This window comes from Eretmochelys imbricata, chromosome 3 (assembly GCF_965152235.1).
Source record: "Eretmochelys imbricata isolate rEreImb1 chromosome 3, rEreImb1.hap1, whole genome shotgun sequence".
Classification (NCBI taxonomy): Eukaryota; Metazoa; Chordata; order Testudines; family Cheloniidae; genus Eretmochelys; species Eretmochelys imbricata.
Window position 1 is genome coordinate 139757229 of NC_135574.1, and position 25251 is coordinate 139782479.

Genomic DNA, 25251 nt, shown 5'->3' on the forward strand with positions numbered 1-25251 from the left:
TTTTTGGCTTTAATGCTCTTGTACAACTTTATTCACTTAAGTCTGTTCACTATATTCTTCTGTCACATGTTGAATTCCATTCTTTGTTAGAAGTAATAACCCTTCAATTTAAAAAAAGAAGCTATTTGAACAAATATTTTTATTTAATCTCTCTGACAGTGATTCTGTTTGTAGCAGGTACCTTCAAGATTAAATAACCAAAGAAAAGGTATTTCAAAGATAAAATGGAACTGTTTCACACAGTGAGATGATGCACATTATGTATTCTCCTGTGAGGCTCCATGCTCAAATATTTTTTATAACCTTGTATCAAAATTTTGTCTAATCTTGCCATTCCTCACTTTATTTGTAAATTACCACAATTGAGCACATTAAGCAGATCCTTTAGACTTCCATTCATTACTGAAGTTCTTCTCTAGCACAGACAAACTTTCTTTTTCCTTCCCTTCTACTGCTGAGGCAGGTTTTTATCTCATTGACTAGTTGGTTTAATCAGATGTTGGCTTCTCTTATCTGCTTTTCTTTGAATTCAGACAGCACTGTAGAAGCCACTCCTCTCTTTCAAAGTACTTATGCTATTATGAAGAAAGCAATTTTAATGTATGAATAAAATAAGACAACAAATTGCACATCATTCTGGAGTACTTTCATACCTTGGGTGCGATCTTCAGAAGTCACCCAAAAAGTGGCGTTATTTCAGCACATGTATTCTGTAGAGATTATTTTTTATTTTTAATTTTTTTAAAAAACAAATAGTCCTACATAAAAATTACAAAAAACCACAGAATTGCACAATTTCACTATTCAAAATGTAGCATTAAACTAACAAAAATGAATACAATTTTTTTTTTTTTAAAATCCCTCTTAAAATTACCCTTCTTCATTTGACTTTTGTTTTCTTAAAAGAAAACTATCCTCCCACATGTTCACATACAATATTCCTCCTCTGAATCAGAAGAACAGTCAGGACTACTGACCTATGGAGTGAACAATGCCACAAATGTTGGCATCTGACCAGATGAGAAAAAAGGAGGTGGCGGCAATAACACCATGGAAGAGACAGAAGGATGACAGAGTGGAAGATTTCATGACCAGTGTTTTACAATCCCCCAATTTTAAAAAGGAAGAAGGTGGACCACCCTACCACTAAGACGATATACTTCACATTTTAAAGGGAGGGCCCCAAAGAGATGGAGAAGGTAAGAGCTCATCAGAGAGCTTGAGGGAGAAAAGTACTATGATGCTAAAGCTCACTGCTTTCTACTTGCCTTCACAGACAGCAACAGATATTTTTCCTTACCCAGCCCCACAACACACGCAATTTTCCCTGTGTTGAGAGGAATGGAGACAGAACCACATATGACAGCTCTTAGTCACTGATGACTTTGTTACGAGAACTTTACCACCATCTTTACAGACCAAAACCCCACAGAATTCACGGAATTCTACCTGTCCCTTGCTAGGGAATTGGGACCCGGAAGTGAGAATGCTGCAAAAATGGTATCTTCAGAGAAATAATTTTTTAATTAACATGAAGTGTAGGTTGGTGAACTTACAAATGAATTATGCAGTTATGTTATCTCAGACAAGTATTCACAAACCCTTTATATCACACCATCATGCATTTAATTTATCCTACATACAGTACAGATTTTTTGTAGTGAAATTTAGAGAGTTTCTTGCAAATTATTGTGACTATTTCTGTATACCTATGCCTGTAAAACTAGGTGTCTTAGACCAACTATAGACTCAAGAAGAGCCACAAAAACCTCAGAATGTGACCAAAAAAATGTTTACACAAAAAGGTCATCACTTTAAAAGAAATCTTTGGAGGTCTTTACCCAGTCTCTACTCACTAATCTAAAGCCCTAGTGGTGAAAGCTTTATTCCATTAGAATGTGGAAATCCAAGGCTGCCAAACTCACATATAGTCCCCAAAGGTCCTAAGATATTGGATTTTAAGTTCACTACATTTTTAAGTTATTTTGGGTTATTTTAAGAGACTTCTAGGGCTTGCTCCAACCCCTCTCTGGTAGGATTCATGGCAACTAGAACAGATGATGTAAAAGGAGGAAGGACACAAAAATCATCCCAATTTTTTTAAAAAACCCACCTTTAAACACACACACACACACACACACACTCACTCACATGTGGAAGTCTAAAGTAAGGCTCCCAAATCCATGTATAGGCACCTAAATAAAAGTGGCTTGGATTTGCCTTGATTTAAATAGGATTTGTCAGTGTTCAACACTTTCCAAAGTGAGTCCACTTTTATTTGAATACCCTCATGATGGATTTAGGAGCCTAACTTTAGGTACCCACATTTGTAAGTTTTGGCCATATATTTTACACAAACTAACTTTTAACAGCATAAGTAGTAGAAATGGAAAGTCCTAGTTACAGAAACTATGGGTAAATGAACATTACAACAAGGATTTTTCTTGCAAATTTAACATATAAATCAGAATATCTTTTTTTTTTTTTTTGCATTAACTATGGACTAACATTAACGCTGATGGAACATTAAGGAATGACAGTAGCACAGAACGCAAAAAGAAAAGGAGTACTTGTGGCACCTTAGAGACTAACCAATTTGGAATCTTGTACTGCTGGCATCCACACAGCAAAACAAAACAGAACCATTTATTTTCACAGTCAGAGATATTGATTTGGTGACAGTGTCCATTACAATGGATTAATTTTTATTATACCAAATGACAGATGTGGATTTAATCACTATTAGATCGATACTGGTTCGGAAGAATGACTTTACTCACTATATCCATAGTAAGCTATTGTACTGTGTATAAAGTGATTTAAGTAACATACTCTGTACTCAGAACAGTACAGTTCTGTTATTGTTAAACTGCTATTTATGAACTTTTTTTTTTTACTAGCCAAACTTATCCTAGCTTTTATCACTGAATAATTGTCAGCAATCCAGAAACTTGGCTGGTTAACAAAATCTCATTTATTAGAATTTGGATTAAATGCATAGTGGATATTACGTGGAATCAAATAATTAAATCTTTGTCTGGGTTGAGTTGCTAGGGGTGCTGAAACAATTTGTATAGTGGGGGTGCTGAGAGCCATTGAACCAAACTGTAAACCCTGTATATGATGGAAACCACTTCAAAACAGGGGGTGCAGCAGCACCCTCAGATCCCCTAGTTCCAGCACCTATGTGAATTGGTATTAAACAGAATGAAGTTGAGAAATTTCTCAAGCAGTCAGAATCTCCAACATGTATTTATATCCTTTTTGTTCATGAAAGCACAGCTTTATTAAATATTTGGCGAATAACTCTGCCCACTGCATCATGGCAATAGTTGAGGAGAACTAAAGAAGGTATTCACAAAGGGCAAAATCCTAGCTCCATTAAAATTAATGGGCGTTTTTGCCTCTGACTTCAGTAGGGCCAGGATTTCAGCCATAGACCCCAATACGATGAAAATCTGTCATATCTGCTGTCATAAGACAGCGACAAAAAACAGAAGATCAACAGAGAAAGGAAACTCTGCAGCATAAAGTTCAGACACTAGTGAAGCAACAGTATTTAACAGTGATAAAAGAACATACAAAATTAATAAGTCATTAATTATTGAAAAACAGTTATCTTTCTTATATACCTCTGTGGGGTCCCACATTTTAAGAGCTACTTATTTACTAAAGAGTAAAAAAGATACTACAAATTGAAATGTTTTCTGAACAGTCTCACCTGAAGCTCCTGTTTCATGTATTTTTTCTTCATGTTTGCAACCATTTTTTTCATCAGCTTCATCCTCACCCCACCAGGATGGCTGTCCATACAAAGGTGTACCACGAGGCATGGCAGAAAGATCTATAAAAATATTCCAAAGCCAAAGAAATTACTTCACCATTTACTTTACATAGATGTTTAGATACAAGTGACAAGGAGAAAGAGAAGTTCTGATGGATCTTGTATGTTGAAAGTTGAAACAGTTTGATTGCTTGTGTTTCCTCCAATACAAAACCAATTTAATGTCTGAACAAATGACCTGCATGCTAAATATAAAAGCTTACTAATGATCTGACCAAAACTGCTTGCTTAGGAATTTATGCAAATACAAGTGACTTACATCTTGCTGCTACTGCATAGTATTTTTAAATATTATTTTCTGCTTTCATTTAAAAGACAAATCAACTCACTATCAGTACATTATTAAAAGCTACCATTTCTGTGAAAGGATTCTCTCTTTTACCCACATTGAACTTTCACTGGAATACTATCACATGGAAAACTGATCAAATTTTGTAATGCTGCCAAGGTTTCAAATAGCTGGCAGTTACTAAAGAACACCAATACGTACACACTTATATATTAGTTAGTTCGACTACACTATTTTTTAAAGCCATATTTAAGTAAGAAAATATAACTATAAAAAAGAACTAAATCTCATGATTTAGTTATAATATACATAGTACAAGTATCTGAACAGGAAAGGGTTAAGTAAGAAATTAGATATGAAACAGTTATTCCACCTCCATGACTAACCAGTCAGTTGAGCTCTGACCTGCTCTCCATATTAAGAACAGCTCATATTTCTTAAGACAATATTGCACCCTATTAAGATTTGGCAACTTTAATATCATACAGATGTTCTAACGGAATATATCTTAACTTCTTTTATATTGTATTTCAACACCAGATATCTCAGTGACTGGGTATATGTGCTCTCTATGGTAAAAACAGCTCTGTTTCCTTTTCAGAATTCCCATATCTCTATAATTTTATATCAGACATTTTTGTTTGGCGCACAAAATAGAGTATCTGAAAGTATTATATATTTTGACAGTAATATGCACTATTTGCATGCTAAGAAATAAGGAAAATTTGTGAACTTCTACCTTGCTAGCAAATAATGGTTTGTTCAGTAGTGTTCAAAGGTTTAATCTTCACCCACAAATAAATGGATGGCCGCTTCAAATGTTTAATACAATTTAAAATACCCATATATCTAATTATTTTTCTTCCAAAACTATGTTCTTCTACCTTAGAATATACTGTAGTTTAAAAAAACCCAGCAACAAACGATAGAGTGAATTTTAGTGTATTTAACTGCATGAACAATAGAAAACACTTACGTATGTAACAAGTGGCTGAAGAAAAAATCAATACACTTCTGAGTAGAGCTGGGAAAAATTTTTCATATAGTTTAATTCAATAAAATGAAAATGTTTTCAGGTTGATTCTGATAAGAAAGAAAATCTGTGCACCCCGTTAGCCCAATGGTTAGGACACTTGCTTGACAGATGGGAAAACCAGGTTTGAATTCCCACTCTAGAATAGGGATCTAAATTAAGATCTTCCCTTCCCAGGTGAGCATCCTTACCACCAAATTATAGGCTATTCGGGGGTGGGTTACTCTCATTCTTTCCTGTTGAATACATTCCATTTTGTATAAATACTTAAATATTCATGGGAGCAGGGCCTTGAATGCAAATCTCTCCCCTAGCAGATGAGTGCCCTAACCAGTAGACTATAGGGTATTCTGCTCTCAATTGCTCATAATGAAGCTGTTCCAACTTTACAAAAATATTCATGGGTGGGGGGAGAAGGGGAGGGGAGAGAGAGAACAAACAACTATATACCCTGTTGAGTAAGACGCTCACCTGGGAGATAGGAGATGTGGATTCAAATCCATCTTCTGAATCAGACAGAGAAGATTTGAATTCATATCTCCTACCTCTCAGGTGAGTGTACGTTCTCTGGGACAAAATCTGTCCTTTCTTCTGTGTTAGCATTGCGCCGAGCACAATGGTGTCCTGGTCCATTATCAGGGTCCCTAAGCGCTAAAGTAATACAAATAATATTAATATAACCAGAAAAAATAATAAATTATGCTATAATCTACTAAAACAGAAAAATATTACAGAAAAATACAACAAAATAGAACTATCAAGAATGGAAGAGTACTAAAAAATATTACTGGTTAACTGAAAAGTTTCATTAGTGAATAAATTCAATAAAGTGCCACTCTACCACTGCTAAAGTTCACAAAAGTTTGCACTGGGTGTGGTGGCTGTGTGCAGGAGAAGAGCTGGAAATTCAGAAAACTCAGAGCAAAAAAAACTTATGCAAGTTTTTATATTCATGTCTAGATGCTGTGATAAAGAAAGCTAGAAATTCTGAGGTTTATTATTAAACCTTTTAAAAATATATATATTTAAAAATCTCTTCTGCAACATGTCTACAGTATCTGCTGAAATATCTGAGGAAAGAAAAAACTTGCCTTCTCTAATTATACTTTGTATTGCTACAAAAATTTATCTCACCCATACATTTTTCTTCAGATTTCAATGCTTCTGTAGCTTTGTGATGCACTTCACCTGTGGCATCTGGTACCTTTGGCTCTGTACCTGTGGAGCTGACTGGCTTTGATCCTTCTGCCTCTGAGGATTTTTGGGATAACTGGAGTTGACTTGTAAATTTTTCATGCTAAATAACATTTAAGAAAAAAAGAAAAAGATCTCAACTAAAATAAACTGCATAAACTATTGTTATACATATACAGAGAAGGGCAGAATACATAAATAAAGGTGTGACAGATGGAAATCTGGGACGCATGAGGACTTCGAAAGACTAGTATATCAAAATGTGCCAGAGAGTCATGGACTTCTGGTATAATAGATGTTGAATGCCTTTTCAGTGTCCTGGTTCAGTGAGTTGGTTTCCTGGGGGATTAGGCGGTTAATACAAAATCCCCAGTGCCAGTTACTCAAAAACTCAGACTTTGAAGCTTTGCCCCCTGAGAAGAAGAGCACTGACTGGTGTTACCTGTTACAGTCAGCCAGAAATCAAATGCCCAGATTCTATAAAGAAACAGCTGAACTGCCCCAGGGTGTTCTTGCTCTTGATCTGAAACATGATGTGAAATTGTAAAACCAGGAGAGAAAACCCAGTTGAGGGATTTCAAAGACTGAAACCAACCAGAGCCAAATGCTGGAGCTGGAATGACTTCTAGTAAGCTTTTAGCATATGTGTAGATCTGTTGGATGATGTGGGTGTTTGTTTTTTTGTTTGTTTCTTCGCTTTTAATGTTTGGTCTTTGATGCTTATGACCCAAGAGTAAATGTACTTTGTTTTGTGAATGCTAGTTAATAACTGGTCTGCACTGTTGTAGTCTAGCACCTGGAGAAAGAGTGAACCACTGCTGGACCCAAGTCAGATCTGCTGGAGAACTCACAGTGAGGTGCAGAGGGATTGCACACCTAAAACCTGGCCTGGAGAGAGAGACCTGGGTCTCCACATGAGAAAGGTGACCACTAAAAAACTTGAAACTTTAAGTGGTTGCCCTGAGAAGGCAAAATGGGGGGAGGGGAAGCCAAAGGTGCAGTTAACCCTTAAACTGTGACAGTAATGATTGCATGTTATTACCTTAAGGGCTTCTTCAGGGACCCTCATTTCACCTCTGACTACAGTAAAAAGATTAGTATGTATGAAATGATAAGGAAAACATCCTGAAAAGTTTCACAGCTCCAAAAAAATTTACACTAGAGACAGAAAGTCTTACTTTAAGATAAGCCACAGCAAAAAATTGAGATTTTTTTCTTTAATATGCAATAAATGTAACTTAATAGGATGCAAATACCAAACAATACAAGATTAGAAATTTGATAAATTCTTATTTTGCTTACTTACAAAAGCTCTCACAAAACCCCTGACAGTCTCATCCAGCTTCTAAAAGATCCAGAAGATACTATAATGTAGTCTTATATTATTAAGATCAGTTTTAAAAAAAAAAATTACATTTATGACTAACATATTATGAAGTATATTTGTCAAAATAAACACATTTTGATTCATTACTTGTAATAAATACAGTACAATAGCTTGTAAATACAGTAGTACAAAAGTGATGAGTCCTTGCTGTGAAGAGTTTACAAATTAGGCATACAACAAGGAATGACAGTAAACAAAGGTTTGGGAGGACAAGGATTGACCATGAAAGATCATGATATATACTTATGTATCAGTGTATGTGACCAACGTTATGTCACCATCTTATTCTTTTTTTCCATTTAATATACTAACATTTAGAGCAATGTCTAGAATTGGAAAATTTATCTGTGCTTAATTGGAAGTGTTCTTTTTTTTTTTTTTAAAGTAGTGAGGTCCACAGAGTACCTTAGTCTACTTGGAGTGTGGGGCTCAAACAAGGTCAGTCAGTCTTTGGATGCAAGATAACGTCCTAGCCCGCTGAAGTTAGCTCCAGTTTTGTCATCTTCCACAGGCAGGATGATTCATTTGTACTTTCTTAAATTACAGATTGTGTTAACTATACTTAGAAGAAAAAACACAACTTATACTACTGTAGAGCATGGGCAATGTCCCCTAATGAAACAAACCCAAAATCTTTGGATGTAAATTTCCATCTTTATTCTGGATTTTCTATTTATTTGCAGTACAGGCCAGATCTGTGGATCTTATTACTCAAAAAAAAAGGGGAATTTCTGATAGGCACACATAAGTTTTCCTATTCTTCATCATGCTCAAGTCCACAGATCCATTACAACCAGATTTTCACAGGATTGTGCCTCCAGGGTGGGTTGCAGACTCATCCTTTAAATATGGACATCTAAAATGAGGTATTTATTTACCCTTCTCCTTCCTCTGACCACTAGGGTGTAAAGAAGACATTTTCCAAAAATGAAGTTGACTAGAGACTGGATGACCAATATGCTCAATTTACGGATGGCCATGAAGCTGCCCAGCAGATCTCAATACAGGTGACATGAGTACGCAGATTATCAGTGCTCCTAGTGACTAGATTTTGATGCTTAACAGAAGGAGGAACATTTCTTGAATTTACTTTAGGAATGAATGAATTGTGAAGACTACCTGTCTGAATTAAAAATACAATACAGGGTCTCACTGGAGAAACATTCAGATTTCAAAACTCATCTGATTGGAGACAACGGCTATCCAGATGTCTACTTTAATAGATAGGAAGTGAAATGATAGCTCCTGAAGGAGTTCAAACCGGGTAGCGCAGTAAGGAGCTGAACGAGAGGTTCCAAGGTCATGTGCTGACTTTGAAAGGCTGGAATATGGGTTGTTGACCTAAGGAAGCATTTAATGTTGGAATTTACACAAAACTTCTTTTTCTTGAACAGGCTATTAACATTATATTATACTTATATCATTATACTATGCCTCTATACATTATAGAGATTTCACCTTTTTGCTGAGACATTCATACATCCACATTAAGGCCTTCCTGGAGGAACTCAAGGCTGTGTTTCAGTTATTTAACACTGAGTTTGCGCCAGCCAAGAGAATAAGTTTTCTGTGTTAACTTCTGTTTCAGCTCCATGAGAGTGATGATAATTATTTCATAGAAGTGTCCAATTTGAAGCTGTCTGGTCCTGGATGAAGGAATGTTTTTTCCAGTAGCAAACCTTCTCTGTGAGATAGAGACATTGGAAGGTCCGTTGCTAGGTTAAGCAAACCTGACAGCCATTGCCTCTTCAGCTAGAAAGATAAAGGGTAACATGGCTGCTCTATCCTTCCTATCCTTTTATATGTTTCCAGGGAGCACTGGAAAAGCTGAGAAGGCATGTAACAGACACATTGCCCAGCTTTGCAAGAGTTTACTACCTCACATACTGGGTTCTGACACATGGAGATGCCAAAGGACATTACTGCGATTTCATTATACAAACTGGAAAAACACCAGCCCACCAAACTGACTTACAGTGAGGATATTTTTTGGTGTACATTTCACATTGCTTAATCTCACTTTTACCATATGTAAGTCTTGTTGTTCATCTCCCTCTTGATGGGCAACATACACAGAGACAGGAAATTTTGTTCCACTCAGTGTAGGAGAAGTTGATTTTCTCTCTGGAGTTGGACTGCTCATGTTCTTCCTAGTTCCTTTATGAAAACCTCACCAGACACTTTGACTGTAACAGCCAGAACAAATTAATTCCATATTTCTCTTTGAATTAGTGTTTAAAGCATTTATATGAAATACTGTGCCACTTACAAGGTATTTGTCAGCATTCACTAAGTAACCAGCATTGTCTTCCTCAATGTGCACGTATGGCTGTTCACTACTGATTCTTCACCTTCTCTCTGTTACTGTTGCTGTTCACTAACATTTCACTGAAAAGCACAGAGTATTAATAAGATGGCCATGGTACTTTCAGCAGCACAGCTCATCTCTGATACTAGCGGGAACTTGTAACATTCAGCAACAGTTTAACTGTCTAAAGTTCTTACTTTAGCCCTTGTTTTTCAGAGAACATTCCTTAGTCCATCCTTGATTTGCCACTGGGCATAATATTTCTAAAACTACAGGTTCTCCCCCAATTCATATTTTTTTGATGGGCAGAGGAATATATGGTGCAGATTTACTTCTAATAAATACTAAAGAAATATGAAAAGCATGCAAATCAGATCACTTTATGATCAGTTAAACTAAGAAGAGCTAATATACTTTTACAAGAAAAATGCATTGCAAATAGCTGTACATTTTTATTACAAGGATATCATAGCCAAATCTCAATTTATCTTCAAGCTTCAGAGTAATGTATGTCTGTTCAGGAATCCTCACATCATTCACAAACGTCTACAAAATAAAAAGGAGAAAATAGATATGGTTATACTTCAAAATGTAATAAAACTTCCAGTACCAATCTAATCTTGCACAAGAAGTTGCAGCACTACATAACTAACATTACTGATTAATGATGCATGATCCTATTGGTGAATTAAACAATTGTGTAGAGCTATTAAACACCTAACAAAGTATTTCAAGAAGGAAATGAAATATTAGAGTCAGCTAATCAGGGTGGTATAATCAGACTAACCTTGTAAAGCTTATTACCATTTTAATCATATTAGTAGTATGTACTGGAATTGTTCATTACAACAATATGCTGTTCCCTCAAATAGTTTTTTCCTGGTAGCCTTGTTTATCCAATCCATATAGGATGTTCAGTTTTGCAGTTATTTTAAGAATGTTAACTGACTCTTGATTTCCTTGATACTACCATCATCCATCCTTTTGGGCTTTTATATAGCGCTCAACATTGTAGTATCTGAGCACCGAGGAAACAATTTCTAATAACTGTAAAAAAAGTTTTAAAATTATGAAAAACAAGAAATGTAGACCATGTTATGTTGTAGGTTCTGATGCAAAGATTTCTTGCTGTCATAACAGAATTTGTCCAAACTACGTTGTCTTCACAGAAAACCACCACTCATTACGAGGTCTACCAAGTTGCACAAATTCAGAACTTTTAAAAAGCAGATCTAAAAGAATGATCAGCTGTATCAATGCCTACTCACTATGCTGGCATAGACCCAAGGAGAAAGCAATCTTTACCATAACCCTTTTTTGCCTGGAAACAGCAATTCCAAAAACTAGTGGTGATGGAAGAAGGGAAAATGGAAGAAGGGCAAATGTGGAAGTGTGGCATCAATATACTTGAACTCCAGTTACTAGCCAACAAACTTTGACATGCAATGGCATGGAGTCAGAAGTACTGCATTGCTGTGGCACCGCTTGTCTAGTTCTGCAAAGACTAATCTTTAATCTTAGAAAGAAAGGCTTTCAGTGCCCAGAAAATTGTTTAGTTCAATTCTGTCCATATGAAATCTAATTTCTTCTGGTGTCCATAGGCCTTATATTCAAAGATGGCCTAGGTGACCATCATATTCTAAACTGGAGGAATCTATAATTACATGATTCTGTAATGGGATGGCACAACTTAAATGGATATAAACATCTTGGAGGTTGGGATTCCCCACTTCCCCCCAAAAAACACCGACAAAACTCTTGAACGATTAACGTATGTCCGGAATTTGAATCTTCAAATAGTTGTTTTGTCCACTTAAATCTAATTTTGGATGAAACCTGCACTTTTCCTGAGAATACAGAAATGAAACTCCTTCCCCAAAATGTTAGTGGAACCTTTTCTGGCTGCCAGAATTAAGCAAAGAAGCCATTTCTGTCTAGTTTTTCATAAGGTTGCATGTCAGCATGGCACTTCAGTGTCTTTCATGAGAAGTGAACACAAAAATATCTGTTTTTGCCAGTCCTGGTGGCAAGAAAAATGTTTACCTACCATTCGTAACTGGTGTTCTTCAAGATGTGTTGCTCATGTTCATTCCATGTTAGGTGTGCGTGCACTGCATGCAACGCTGCTGGAGATTTTTCCCCTGATGGTATCCATAGGATCAGCTCTGGCATCCTCTGGAGTGCTGTGCTCATGTGCCGGTATATGAGGCACCGCCAGCCCTGCACCCTCTCAGTTCATTCTTGCCATCAACTCTGACAGTGGGGTAGGAGGGTGGGTCATGGAATGGATATGTGCAACACGTTTTGAAGAACAACAGTTATGAAAGGTAGGTAAGCATTTTTTCTTCAAGTGCTTGCTCCTGTTGATTCCATATTAGGTGACTCACAAGCAGCATCCCTGGAGGTGGGCTCGGTGTTCACATTCTTGCAGCTTGCAACACTGCTCTACCAGAGCTTATGCCATCCTTGGTTTGCTGGGTAACAGCGTAACGGGACGTGAAGGTGTGGACTGAAGACCGGGTTGCAGCTCTGCAGATGTCCTGTATCAGTACCTGCAAAAGGAAGGCTGCTGACAAAGCTTGCGTTCTGGTGGAACGGGAGGTCAAGACAGTTGGCAGTGACACCCTTTCTTGCTCACAGCAGAACCTGATGCAGGCAGTTATCCACGAGGAGATCCTCTGGGAGGAAACCGGCCGGCCTTTCATCTTGTCTGCTACTGCAAAAGGGCTTGGTCCTCTTGAGGTAGAAGGCCAATGCCGATCTAACATCCAGGGTATGTAGACTGCATTTCTTGCTGGATTTATGAGGCTTTGGAAAGAATATTGACAGGAATATATCCTGATTTTTGCAACACCACTTTCAGCAAGAAGGCAGGGTGGGGCTGCAGTTGGACCTTGTCTTTGTATAGAACACTGTATAGGGTGGTTTGGAAGGGAGCGCTGTAATTTCAGAGACTCTGCAGGCTAAAGGGATTATGACCAGGAAGGAAACTTTCCATGAGAGAAGCATCAATGAACACAAAGCTGATGGCTTGAAGGGGACCCCATGAGCCTTGACAGCAGCAGGTTCAGATCCCATGGTGGGATAGGGTCATGAACTTGAGGATAAAGTGGCTCCATGCCATTCAGAAACCTGAGTGTCATATCATGGGCAAAAACTGATCTGCTCTGAAAAGGCGGGTGTAAAGCCAAGATGGCCGCCAAATAGACCTTTATAGAAGACAGAGACAGGCCTTGGAGCTTTACATGGACTGCAGTGATGCCTGCTTGGGGAAAGACTTCATTTGACCACCCAACATGGGAAGCGTTTCTAATTGGCTAGGTAGGTTGCCCTGGTAGAGGGCTTTCTACTATGTAGCAAGACCTGCGGCACCTGGACAGAGCACTCCCTCTCATCCAGATTCAGCCACAAAGCAGCCATGCTGCCAAGTGTAGGCCTGTGAGGGTTGGATGGAGAAGCCGCCCTTGATCCTGTGAAATTAAGTCCGGTCTCAGGGGAAAAGTCCATGGGCTGCGACTGCTAGGTCTAAGAGCATGCCAAACCAGTGTTGGCGAGGCCATTCCGGAGCGATGAGGGTGACCTTTGGCTTGTCCGCTTTCATCTTCAGGAGCACCTTGTGAACTAGAGGAACTGGCAGAAAAGTGTACAGCAGCCGGTCCAACCATGGATGGAAAAAGGCATCAGATAGGAGTGCCCCGCCCTGGCCAAGTCTCAAGCAAAAGAGGTGACACTTCTTGTTCTCCACCATGGTGAACAGATCCACCTGGAGAGTCCCCCACCTCTGGAAGATGGCACAGATTATCAGACGAGAAGGACCAGCTGAAGTGATCTGCTAGCATGTTCCATTCCCTGGGGAAGCGAGTGGCCGCTATGTGGATGGAATGCTTCAATCAAAAGTTCCATAGTCTGAGGGCTTCCTGATAAAGGACTGTGGAACGGGGCCCTCCTTGCTTGTTGATGTAGAACATCATCGCTGTATTGTCCATCAACACTTGCACTGTTTTGCCCGCGAGTTGGGGGAGGAACACCTCGCATGCCAAGCGGATTGCCCTTCACTGTGATGGTGCTCAGTATCCAGCAGTTTGATGTAATAGCCACCCAGACAGGGAGGTAGGGCAAAAGGCAGTCCAGAAGCAAAGGAGGGGGCTGCTGATCCAGGAGGGAGACTAGTAATCTGTCCCCAAGTTCACATTCAAAAGGCCTGCTTTTTTCTGCTTGGGAAATGGTTGGTGCCTTGTTGGGCAGCGGAAAATGGTGCTTGCCTCTGTCAGCATCTGAGCCCTTTCCCTTTTTTCTTGTGGGGTTCATGCCTAGTCACATTTGAGAAGCAAGACAGCTGTGATGGCCTGAAATGTTTAAGAGAGGCCGAAGGGGTATAGAGGCCCAAGGAGCGTAACGGGGCCCTAGAATCTTTGAGGCCGTGAAGCTTACTGTCTGGTCCAAAAACAGGGCAGCACCTTCAAAGGGAAGGTCCTGGACCAATTGCTGTGCCTTTTGGTGAAGTCCCGATGACTACAGCCATAAACCATGACTCATAACCACTGCTGATGCCATGGACCTGGCTGCTGAGTCCGCTGCGTCCAGAGCTGCCTGGAGAGATGCTCTAGTCACCGCTTTTCCGTCTCCCGTAATGGTCACAATTTCCTGTATCGAGTCCTGTGGCAGAGAGCCCTTGAATTTGGCCAGTGAGTCCCAAATGTTAAAATCATATCGCCTCAGCAACACCTGCTGATTTGCAATGAGGAGCTGTAAACTTGTGGGAGAATAAACTTTCCTACTGAACAGGTCCAGACATTTGGCCTCTTTATTTCTGGGAGTAGAATTAGTCTGGCCTTGCCTGTCCTGCTCATTAGCCACAGAGACTACTAGCGATCCTGTAGGAGGGTGAGTAAACATACATTCAAACCCCTTTGCGGGCACATAGTATGTCATTTGTGCCCATTTGGAAGTAGGGGGCAGAGATGAGGGAGGTCTGCCACAGAGGGCTTTTACCAGTTCGATCACCCCCTCATGCACCGGCAAAGCCACCTTAGAAAGGGCAGCCATGGCTAAGATGTCAAAGAGCGGGTCTGTGGGCTCCTTAAACTCCTCTGCGTCAAGGCCCAAATTGGCTGCCAACCTCTTGAAGAGCTCCTGATGAGCTCTAAAGTCATCCAGGAATAGAGTTTTAGAGAGGCCCATGTGCGCCTCGTCAGGGGAGGATGAGGAAGAAGCCACCAGTGGGGGAGGGATGGGGGCTCCTACCTCTCCGGAAACCATCTCTGCTGGGGGAGGACCTGGGGTCTCGATACCCTGCTCTGAGTCCTATGCCTGCTCCGGTGCAGGTGGCAGGGTGTGGGAGTGGGAGGGGGGGGACATGGCACGCCTCTCTGACACCGCCACCGAAGGTGGATGGGAGAAAGGTCTTAGTACTGCAGGGAACGCCCATGGATTCCAGCATTGCCACTGGACTGGCCATTGACTCAGGGGCCACAGGCCCATGGGCGGAATGGTGCCCACATCTGGTTGGTATGCCGGAGGATGGTGCCTCTTTTGTGGGGGTGTGGTCTCAGAATCCAATGATCCCTTCCTTGTAGGAAGACCATGGGAGCACAACTGAGGCACACTTCGAATGGCTATGATGGGCTGTTGGGGAGTGATGCTCCGGGGACTGGCTACGGGATACCAGTGATGAGTTCCAGGAGTCCAGGGATCATCGTTGAGACTCCAGCGAGCGTCATCTCTGCTCAGGAGATTGGTGCCTCTCCGGGGACTGGTGCCAGGAGGAAGAGCAATATCTGGGTTCCAGAAACCAATGTCTAGAGTTGGAAGCAAGGTACCGGGGCTCAGGTGATCGGCTCCTGGGGGACAGTGACCATTGCTGGCCAGCTGGGGAATGCTATCTCGAGGTTTGGGATGCACTCGGATACGGTAGCTGGTGCCATGTAGGGGACCACTGTGGGAACACTAAAGCAGGTGACACGAGACAACTGTCTTAGCTGGCTTGGTAACCGACTGCCGATTATGGTGTAGGAGGGACCAGCAAAGCCATGAAGTCTTTAGCTGCCTGAAGGCCTCAGGCATGGACTGCACCCTAAGATGTGGTACATCTTTGCCGGATATACGGAGCGGGTCCCAGACTGGGCTGGTGGGGTTGCACAACTCTGCGAGACAGAGAGGCCTGATGTGGGTTGCAACTCTCTTTCTAAGTCTTTCGTATTCCCCGTGGGCACTGGGGAGCGCCCTATCTTTGTGCACTTCTTTTATCTATTCCTTGGCACCGGGATGTTGAATGGTGCCGAGAAAGACATGGTGCTGGAGGAGCACTGCACTCTGAGGTGGACATGCTCAGTGCCGAGTCTGGCTGTCTTGGGTCAGACATCTATGTCGGCGCAGCTTCCATCAGGATAGCTTTAACTCTGAAGTCCCTTTCCTCCTGGGTTCACAGTCAGAAGCCCCTTCAAATCCTGCACTTATCATGAACATGGGCTTCCCCGAAACAGTTAAAGCAGCTGGAGTAAGGGTCGCTGACCGGCATAGGCTTAGCACATGCCACACGTGGTTTGAAGCCCAGGGACCGGGGCATGTCCCATCCCGGGAACGATATCCCATAAAGGGACTAACTAATAGTGAGAAACTATATAATACTTATCTGTAACGACAACTAACAACTGTTTACAACAGGAATCAGAAGAAACCATTAGAGATTTGCTGAAGCAAAAGCACTGTTCCTGCAACTGTCATGGGCGGTAAGATGGAACTGAGCCAGTGCAGGGCTGGCGGAGCCTCATGTACCGGCGCATGAGTATGGCACTCCAGAGGGTGCAGAGCCAACTCTACAGATACCACTAGGGGAAAAAATCTCTGGCAGCAGTGCACATGGCGCACCCACACCTAACATGGAATCAACATGATCAAGCACTCTAAGAAGAGCTTCATCTATGGAGTAACTATAAAACAAAAAAGTACTTCTTTTAAAGAGAAAAAGAGAAGGAGAAGAAGTACTAATAACTACACTAAAACTGACAGGTAAGGCACTATCTAGTAAGGGAAAAGGAGAAGCAGGCTCTGCTGCGGATGCTGTCCCTGCCCAAAGGCAGTAGATAAGGAACTGTGGGGTGGTCAGACTGCACAGTGCTATAGATACTTCCCTCTCACAGTGTGTGTGTGTGTGGGGGGAGAGGTAAGCACGTGCAGTCCAACAGGCACTGCTGATGAAGATCTTCAATTCCAGGTGCAGAGAGCGCTGCCGCACCTACAGTTGGGCACTCATGGGGACATCACTGGAAGAAGAACCTGCACTCTTATTGGAAATTTTTAAACACAGGTATTTTCCACAAGCAAATGTACACAACTGAGCTATAAAGCATCTTTATCAGGAATAATGCCACTATTGACATGCATTTTGGAAATGCTTGTGTAGCAGTAGACAGGTCAACGGGAAAGACTGTAAACTGATAATGGGTGCTGTTGACTAGAAATCATAGGAATCTCCTGTGGCTGTGATGGATAACCACATGAAAAACTGAAGGTAATGTACCAGCCACGAGAGTCCTGGGAGGGGATTATGGAGGCTAGAGTGATCATGAGAAACCTTATTTGCTTTAGCTATTCAAATTTCACTGGTTTAGCTGGGTTGGAGATATGGTTAAGGCCTCTGGGATAAGGAAGTAACATGAATAGAAACATTTCTCTCAGCAGAGAGGGGGAGCCTTCTCTATAGCTCCCAAATGGAGGAGAGACTGGCCCTGCTGGAGGAGGACAACCTTGTGAGAGTGCTTGTTGAAGAGGGACAGGGAAGGCAGATGGGAGGGATGGAAATAAACTGCAGTGTTTATCCCTGTTCCAGAGTACTAAGAACCCAACAATCTGTGATCATGTGGACCCAACCACATGGAAGTAGGATAACCTGTTGGGAAAAAATAGGGGAGAGAGAAACTGGCACGTAATGATCTAGTACTCTGCCCTCAATAAGAGAATCAAACAGGCTGCTTGGGATTTCCAGACTGTGTTGAAAAAGGCATCATGGAAGAAAACTGAGGAGGTGGAGTTATCCTGTATTCCCCCCCAACTTTTCCAGAAGTGATCAGACTGCATAGGTAAGAAGAGCTGGTATCTGAAGACACTGAGGGTGGAATTGTTTTCTTTTATGGAAAGGAGTGTATATTCCGAATGATTTCAGCATGGCCCTCAAATCTTTGAGACTGAGGAGCTTTTCATCTGTCTTCTCACAGAAGAGGGAAGGATCTTCAAAGAGGAGATCCTGGATAATCTGCTGGACCTCCTGCAGGAGACCTGACGGTTGAAACCATGAACACCTCTGCTTCATTATTGCAGATGTCATGGCTCTGTCTACCAAAGCTGCCCAATCTAAAACAGCTATCAGAGGTCCTAGACACCAGTTTCTCACATTCCAAGGTGGACTGGAATTTCTGCCAGGCACTCTCTGGCAACTTGTCTGAGAACCCTGTTGAACCAATTGTTGCAGAAGGAGAAGTCCTATTTGACAAGTCTTGTTGTTTAGGGATACAAAATTGTAGGGCAGCTATGGCCAACTACCGAAAAGGTCTAGTCTCTTTGTGTCTTTGTCCTTTAGGATAGAAGGCGATCCCTGACATGCTCTTTCATTCACTGCTGAAACAACTAAGGAATGTGACAAAGGATGGATGTAAAAATGTCCATAGCCCTGCAAAGGGCCATGGTACCTTCTCTTAGTCCTCTTAGTAGTTGGAGGCAGAGGATGGCATTTGCCACAGATTTTGTAGGGTCCACAATGGCTTCATTTATAGGTAGATGCACTTGAAAAAAATCCTACCGAATGCAGTATGTCCACCAGCCTATGGAAACTCTCCTGAGCCTCTTAAATCTGAATGCCAAGAGAGGTAGCTATTTTTGTTAGTAACTCATGGTAGGCCCTGAGGACCTGTAGTTGTCCTGGACAAGATAACAATCCCCAGCACCACAGACTTGTCAGGTGATGATGTGACGTTCAAAGAAAGTTGAGTATGAGCCTCTTGTACTGAAGTGGATTGAGATTCCAAAATCTGAGGCTCAAATTGAGGTTTCTGCTTGGTATTGGCAATATCATCATTGGTTTCCTCATGGGAACCAGCCCAATGTCTGCTTGGGGATCTATATAAAGAATCAGCGTATCTGGTGGTGGGAGGCAAGCCCAGGTGGTTCCAGTAAGGCAGTTGGTAAGGCACAGGACCCAGCCACAACCACTCCAAGGATCTGAGTCTCTGATCTGATCTCAGGAAATCAGATGGGTAACAGGAATGGAATCCTCATTATGAAGGTAAGTGTCATCTTCTATCGCAGATATTAGGGCCATCAAAACCTACCTCAGACTCAGAGGAGGACCCTGAATTCCCTGACCATTGAGGAGCTACACCAGTTGATGACAAGGTGAGGTGGCATCCTCTGAAAATGTTGGTATCAGGGACAACATACTGAGTTTACTCTGGACTGTACTGGGCAAGGAAGTGCTGGATAGTCTGAAGATGCAGCTGCACATGGTACCAAGGGCTGAATTTGTCTTAAAAGTAAGTCTATAGACACAGCCTAAGCAGGAACCGGTACTGGCTGGTGTGTCTCCTGTGCCACCGGAGAATCTTGTACTGAGATGCAGAGCTGGTCCTGTGTTGCTGTGTCCCCTCTGGCATCATCGGTACCAAGGTATTTCCTTGATACTGCTATTGTTGCATCAAAGAGGTTGGCACTGCAGTGGGAGTTGGTCCAATGGATCAGGTACTACTGCCGACAACTCCTGATGAGAAGTGGGTGGTCTTTCCAGGTAACATTTTACTTCCTAAGTGTTTATTAGTGGATGGTACTGGGGAGCTGGACCTTCCAAAGGAGCTTGGCTTCTTTGAGGAATGCCATTCCAATGCTTTGTGCTTCTTTCTTGACACTGGAAAAGGGGTTCAGTGATGACTTTCTGGTGCAGTGTCCAGAGAGGCACTCCTATCCAAGGGGAAAGTATTTGGTACTTGCCCTGAGTGGGAAGGTGCAGAAGGTGGATGCAGTCTCACCCTTCAATCCTTTTTTGTCCTTTTTTCAATCCTCCGAAGATGTGGCACTCAAATGTGACCCTCAAGGAGGCACTTCAGGCATCTGGAATGAGGGTCATTCATTGGCATAAACTTTTTGCAGTAAGCATAAGGCTTAAATCCCAGAGACCAAAGTGTATCGTAGTTCTGGACAACAGCACCCCTTGTATAGTGGGGATTCAACAGCAAAAGTTGTAACGGAAAATAATGAAGAAAATATATGCTAATTTACACAAACCAGTAATACTAATTATTTCCAGAAAGGAGATTGTGACGTAGTTGACATGAACTGTGACCATATAGATCATTGTTGCAACCAGGGTTCTATGGTTGCACCAGGTCTTGTACAGAGGAGGGCAAGTGGGGTGTCTATGGAAAGGTTATAGTTTGCTGGTTATGACTGTGCTGTCTATCTGTGTGTATCATGTTTGTATTCAAAGTTATGAATATTTGCTATATACTTGTATCTCAATGTGTTTGATTCTAAGTAGCCTCAGTGAAGCATTTGGTCAGCTTCTTGAAAAAGGACTATTATCAGTAAGTGCCTAATCAAGAAACACTTAACTGACAATGAACTTTGGGGGACGCCAATCCACATCTGAGCTTTCCTGGGAACGTTCAAACTAACATGTAAACAATGGTGTTGGCCTGCAAAAAGCTGAATCATTCATAGACATGTGACTTGCCCAGGTGGCTACAAACTCCATCTTGTTGCTATGATTTTGCACAGGAGAACAAAGGGGTTTCCGCCCACAAGAGAAAGAATATAAAAGGTCCTGGAAACCCCTCCATTTTGTCTTCAGCTGGGTTAAGAGATGGCCTCTCCACCCCCAAGGGATGCCTGAAATAAACTGGAATAAAGGACAGTAACTACGGGGGTTTGAGTGATTGCTGGACCCAGACTAGGAAAGAGTCCAGTCTGTGAAAGAAGCTTATTGGAACATCTCTAAGGGCGAGATTTACCTGTATGCAGTTTCTTAATGTATTAGGCTTAGACTTGCGTGTTTTGTTTAATTTTGTTCGGTAACTTACTTTGTTCTGTCTGTCATTACTTGGAATCACTTAAATCCTACTTTTTATACTTAATAAAATCACTTTTGCTTATTATTGAACCCAGAGTTAGTGACTAATACCTGGGGGAGCAAACAGCTGTGCATCTCTCTCTATCAGTGTTATAGAGGGCGGACAATTTATGAGTTTACCCTGTATAAGCTTTGTACAGAGTAAAACAGATTTATTTGGGGTTTGGATCCCATTGGGAGCTGGGTGTCTGGGTGCTGGAGACAGGAGCACTTCTTAAGTTGTTTTCAGCTAAGTCTGCAGCTTTGGGGTGAGTGGTTCAGACCCTGGGTCTGTGTTGGAGCTGACTAGCATGTCTGGCTCAACAAGACAGGGTTCTGGAGTCCCAAGCTGGTGGGGAAAACGGGCTCACAGGTAGGCTCAGCACACCAGGTGACAGTCCCAAGGGGGTTTCTGTGATCGAGCTCATCACAGAGATAAGCTCAGATTATTGCATAATGCAGGGATGGCCAAACTTACTGACCCTCCAAGCTGCATATTACAATCTTCAGAAGTTCGAGAGCCTGGGCTTGGGGCTTCAACCCTGCGGTGGGGTGATAGGGCTAGGAGCTTCTGAAATGTGGGGTCATGGGGTCTCAGGGCTCCAGCCCCCTTGGGACACACCTGCCAATGCTCGGGGTTTCAACACCTCTCTTGCTGAAGCCCTAAGACCCCCACGCCCTGCTGAGCAGAAGCCCCTAGGGTCCCATAAGCCCTGAGCTTTCCCAAACAGTCTGGCAGGTGGAGAATGGGGGAGACATGGGGGCTCCGAGAGCTGCACTTTAACTGTAAAAGAGCCACGGTTTGGCCACCCCCTGACATAATGAGTAGTAACCGTCTGACCACATGTGGACATATCTAATATAGACAGCAAGTGATGCCCTAACAGCGCCCATTACCATCTAACAGTGCTCAAGCCACCACCACTCAAGTGACCCTTCTGGTCAAGTTTTTGCACTCTATTAGTTCAAGGTCAATATTTTCAGAAGCCCCTTACCTATGCAAGTCTCTTGCAAGTGGTTTCTCACCAGCACCTGCTTCTTTGTGATCATTGTTAAACTATTTTTGGAGCATGGCACAAAAGAAGCCATCATACTAGTGAAGTATAATGTACTAATGAATATTTGTCTGACAAAAAATCTGAGTCTCAGCTGAACTAATTTGGAAAACTTTTTTTATGATTGGGTGTCTAAATGACTTGCTGACCAGGTTGCCACTGTCGAACTACGGAGATCATAGTAGAGTTACTGGCCAAGTATGTGAAGAAGGAAGAGGACAGGGCAGATGGGGTGACCCCCAGCACAGCCTCTGCTGTTTGTGTTAAGTTTACAAAGCAACAATTCTCTGTATTCATACAAACACAGTAATTCTCGTTGTGAAGAGACCAATCAAGGCTCATGAGAGCAGAAGTCCCACAAACACCTCAGGGCTCCACTACCACAACAGAGGTGGCGGCCTCTTATCCATTCTATTACCTACCTATTTGGGCTTGCATGGACAACACTGGGTTGGGCAAATCCCCTCCTTAACTTTCCTCACACCTCAGCATGACCTCTCTACAGTAGGCTACAAAGACTGTCATTTAAAATATAATAAAAAACTGCACAAAAGTTGGTTGAGCTATGCCATCTGGTCCAACTGAAAAAAAAAAAAAAAAGAGAGCCAAGCAAGGAATTACCCTTTTTAAAAATAAAATAAAAGAGAAAACGCCCTAAACATAAGCAAGGATCTGGAATTGTTTGAATTGGTCTTAAATTTCTCCTCCCATTCTATTTTGCTCATACTTGTTTTCAGCTTTAGGAAATTGACCCTTTTAAAGCATCACATATGTTACTAGCTGGGATCATATTGTTAGCACATAAATGAAAATAGGTTGTGATGTGTGTACCAAGGAAATGTTCAATTTTTCAGTTCTGTGAAAGGTGTGAAGTTACTGTATACACTGCCCAGCAACTTCTGTTGTTTGGCTGAAGTATGACATTGTGATGTCAACGAAAGTTATGAGCAATGGGCATCAGGTTTAGCAGAAAACGGGTGAGGTTCAGAAGGAAGAGATGGGTAAAAATGTAAGGACTACAGTCATATGACCTAATATTCTCTACCCTAACTTGGGGAAAATAAGGAATCCTTTGATATGTAGCCTTTGCATGTTGGGTGAGCTATCACACTATGTCTGAGGCATGATGCTGGGGAGATTAAAACAAAAAAACAAACGAAAGACTATCGATAAACACATGGGCAATACTGATTTAGCTTGTCATAAATATTACAGGAATTGAAGTGCATTGAAGAGATGGCATTCTCACTAAGTACAGTCCCAGGAGTCACAGTGAACATGTTTTTTTAAATATACAGTAGAACCTCAGAGTTGCGAACATCTGAGTTACGAACTGATCCACACCTATTTGGAACTGTAAGTACACAATCAGGCACAGCAGAGACATAAAAAAAGAAAAGTAAATACAGTACAGTATTGTGTTAAATGTAAACTACTGAAAAAAAAGGAAAAGTTTTAAAAAGTTTTGACAAGGTAAGATAACTGTTTCTGTGCTTGTTTTATTTAAATTAAGATAGTTAAAAGAAGCATTTTTCTTCTGCATAGTAAAGTTTCAAAGCTGTATTAAGTCAATGTTCACTTGTAAACTTTTGAAAGAACCATAACGTTTTGTTCAGAGTTAAGATTTCAGAGTTCTGAACAATCTCCATTCCCGAGATGTACGTAACTGAGGTTCTACTGTAAAATAAACAGATTTTATACTTCACATTCTTTAATTCAGTCACAGCTACAGGCTATATAAAGTTCATATGGTAATGTCTAAAAGGACTACTAAAATATGACAGTAGCTAAACTTTAAAATAAACTACTATGACGTACACTAATATATTTAACACACTTACAGAAAGGTGAAAGCTTACCCAGCAGGTTGCAAACGCAATCCCTAGAAGTCCCTTAAAATGTAAAAGATCATATGAAGCTTTTTATGAAGAGTTCTGCTCTTGAGAACTTTATTGCCTCTTTATTATACTATAGATTTTCTATCCACTAACTTCACATTTATTACATGATATTCACAGACAAATTACAATGAAAAAAGAAGATATGCTAAAATAGCAAAGACAAATTATAAAATAAACTATGGGAAAATAATTGTATATGAAATCAACTACTGGATAACTTTTTCACACAAGTATACAACATATCCTTTTTTTCCAGAAAAAAAGAGGAAAAAAGATTCCAATTCATTATTAACATGGCTAAACATGATTTCCTACAGTAAGTATGCTTTCCATAGCACTAAAATTTTAGAGAGTGTGATGCCATCTATTAGTGTGCTTATATACTGACCTAATTCAGCTAGAGATTTGTTGCTTCTCTATTTCTGAAATGCTACAGAAGTACTTTTATTATTTGTATTAACATAGTGCCTAAGAGCCCTAGTCATGGACCAGGAACCCACTGCAATATATGCTGTACAAATACTTACATCATGTTCATTTTTATTCTTCTGAACTTCCTCTACTTCAACTTTAATTTAACACAAACATGCTCTGGTATTACTGTAACATTTAACTTCGCCCCTTTTAAATGTTCCATAGTAGCAGGGAATAAAATCATTTTATTTAGCTGTTCTCCCCATTTGCATTACTAGAACTTCATGATTATTTGTTAATTATCTGTTTGTTTTCAATTTTTTTTTAAAAGATATATCTTACATGACTGGGGAAGCCATCTTAGATTTGTTAACTTACCCCATTTAGGCTGCCCAAATCCTTCACCAAGTGTTCATCTGAAGAGGCATCATAGTTAACTACAGCATGTTGCTTGTCCACACTACGTGACTGAAATATTAAAAAGATTAAAATTAATGCAAGGAGATAATAGGAAAGCTACAGATGAAAAGAGAAGAAGCTACAGACAATCTTTTTCATACTAACATACGTACAGTTATGTGCTTTCTATTGACGTGTTCTACGTTTATCAAAAGTAACTGAATGTGTTTGTGTGATTTATCTAAGATACCCGACCTTCCTTGTTTCATGGTCCTGAGTTATATTTTCTAGAACTCTGTCACTAGAAGCCTCCACAGTTTAGATTTACAACACTT

General features: G+C 41.0%; 1 protein-coding gene across 5 annotated transcripts in view; it reads right to left on the reverse strand.

The window, feature by feature from the left end:
* CEP170 (centrosomal protein 170) overlaps positions 1-25251 on the reverse strand; it is a 186524-nt gene that overhangs the window by 103838 nt on the left and 57435 nt on the right. For 3 of the 5 annotated variants that reach the window (XM_077813467.1, XM_077813465.1, XM_077813463.1), the window contains exons 1-3: positions 7403-7455; positions 6301-6463; positions 3722-3844 (exon numbers count right to left, since the gene is read on the reverse strand). In XM_077813467.1, the coding sequence (XP_077669593.1) occupies positions 3722-3844; positions 6301-6463; positions 7403-7429 (313 nt within the window). In that variant the 5' untranslated portion in view covers positions 7430-7455. Of the gene's footprint in view, positions 1-3721; positions 3845-6300; positions 6464-7402; positions 7462-10522; positions 10602-24895; positions 24986-25251 lie in introns of those variants that run through there. The other 2 variants (XM_077813468.1, XM_077813464.1) reach the window with 2 other exon arrangements.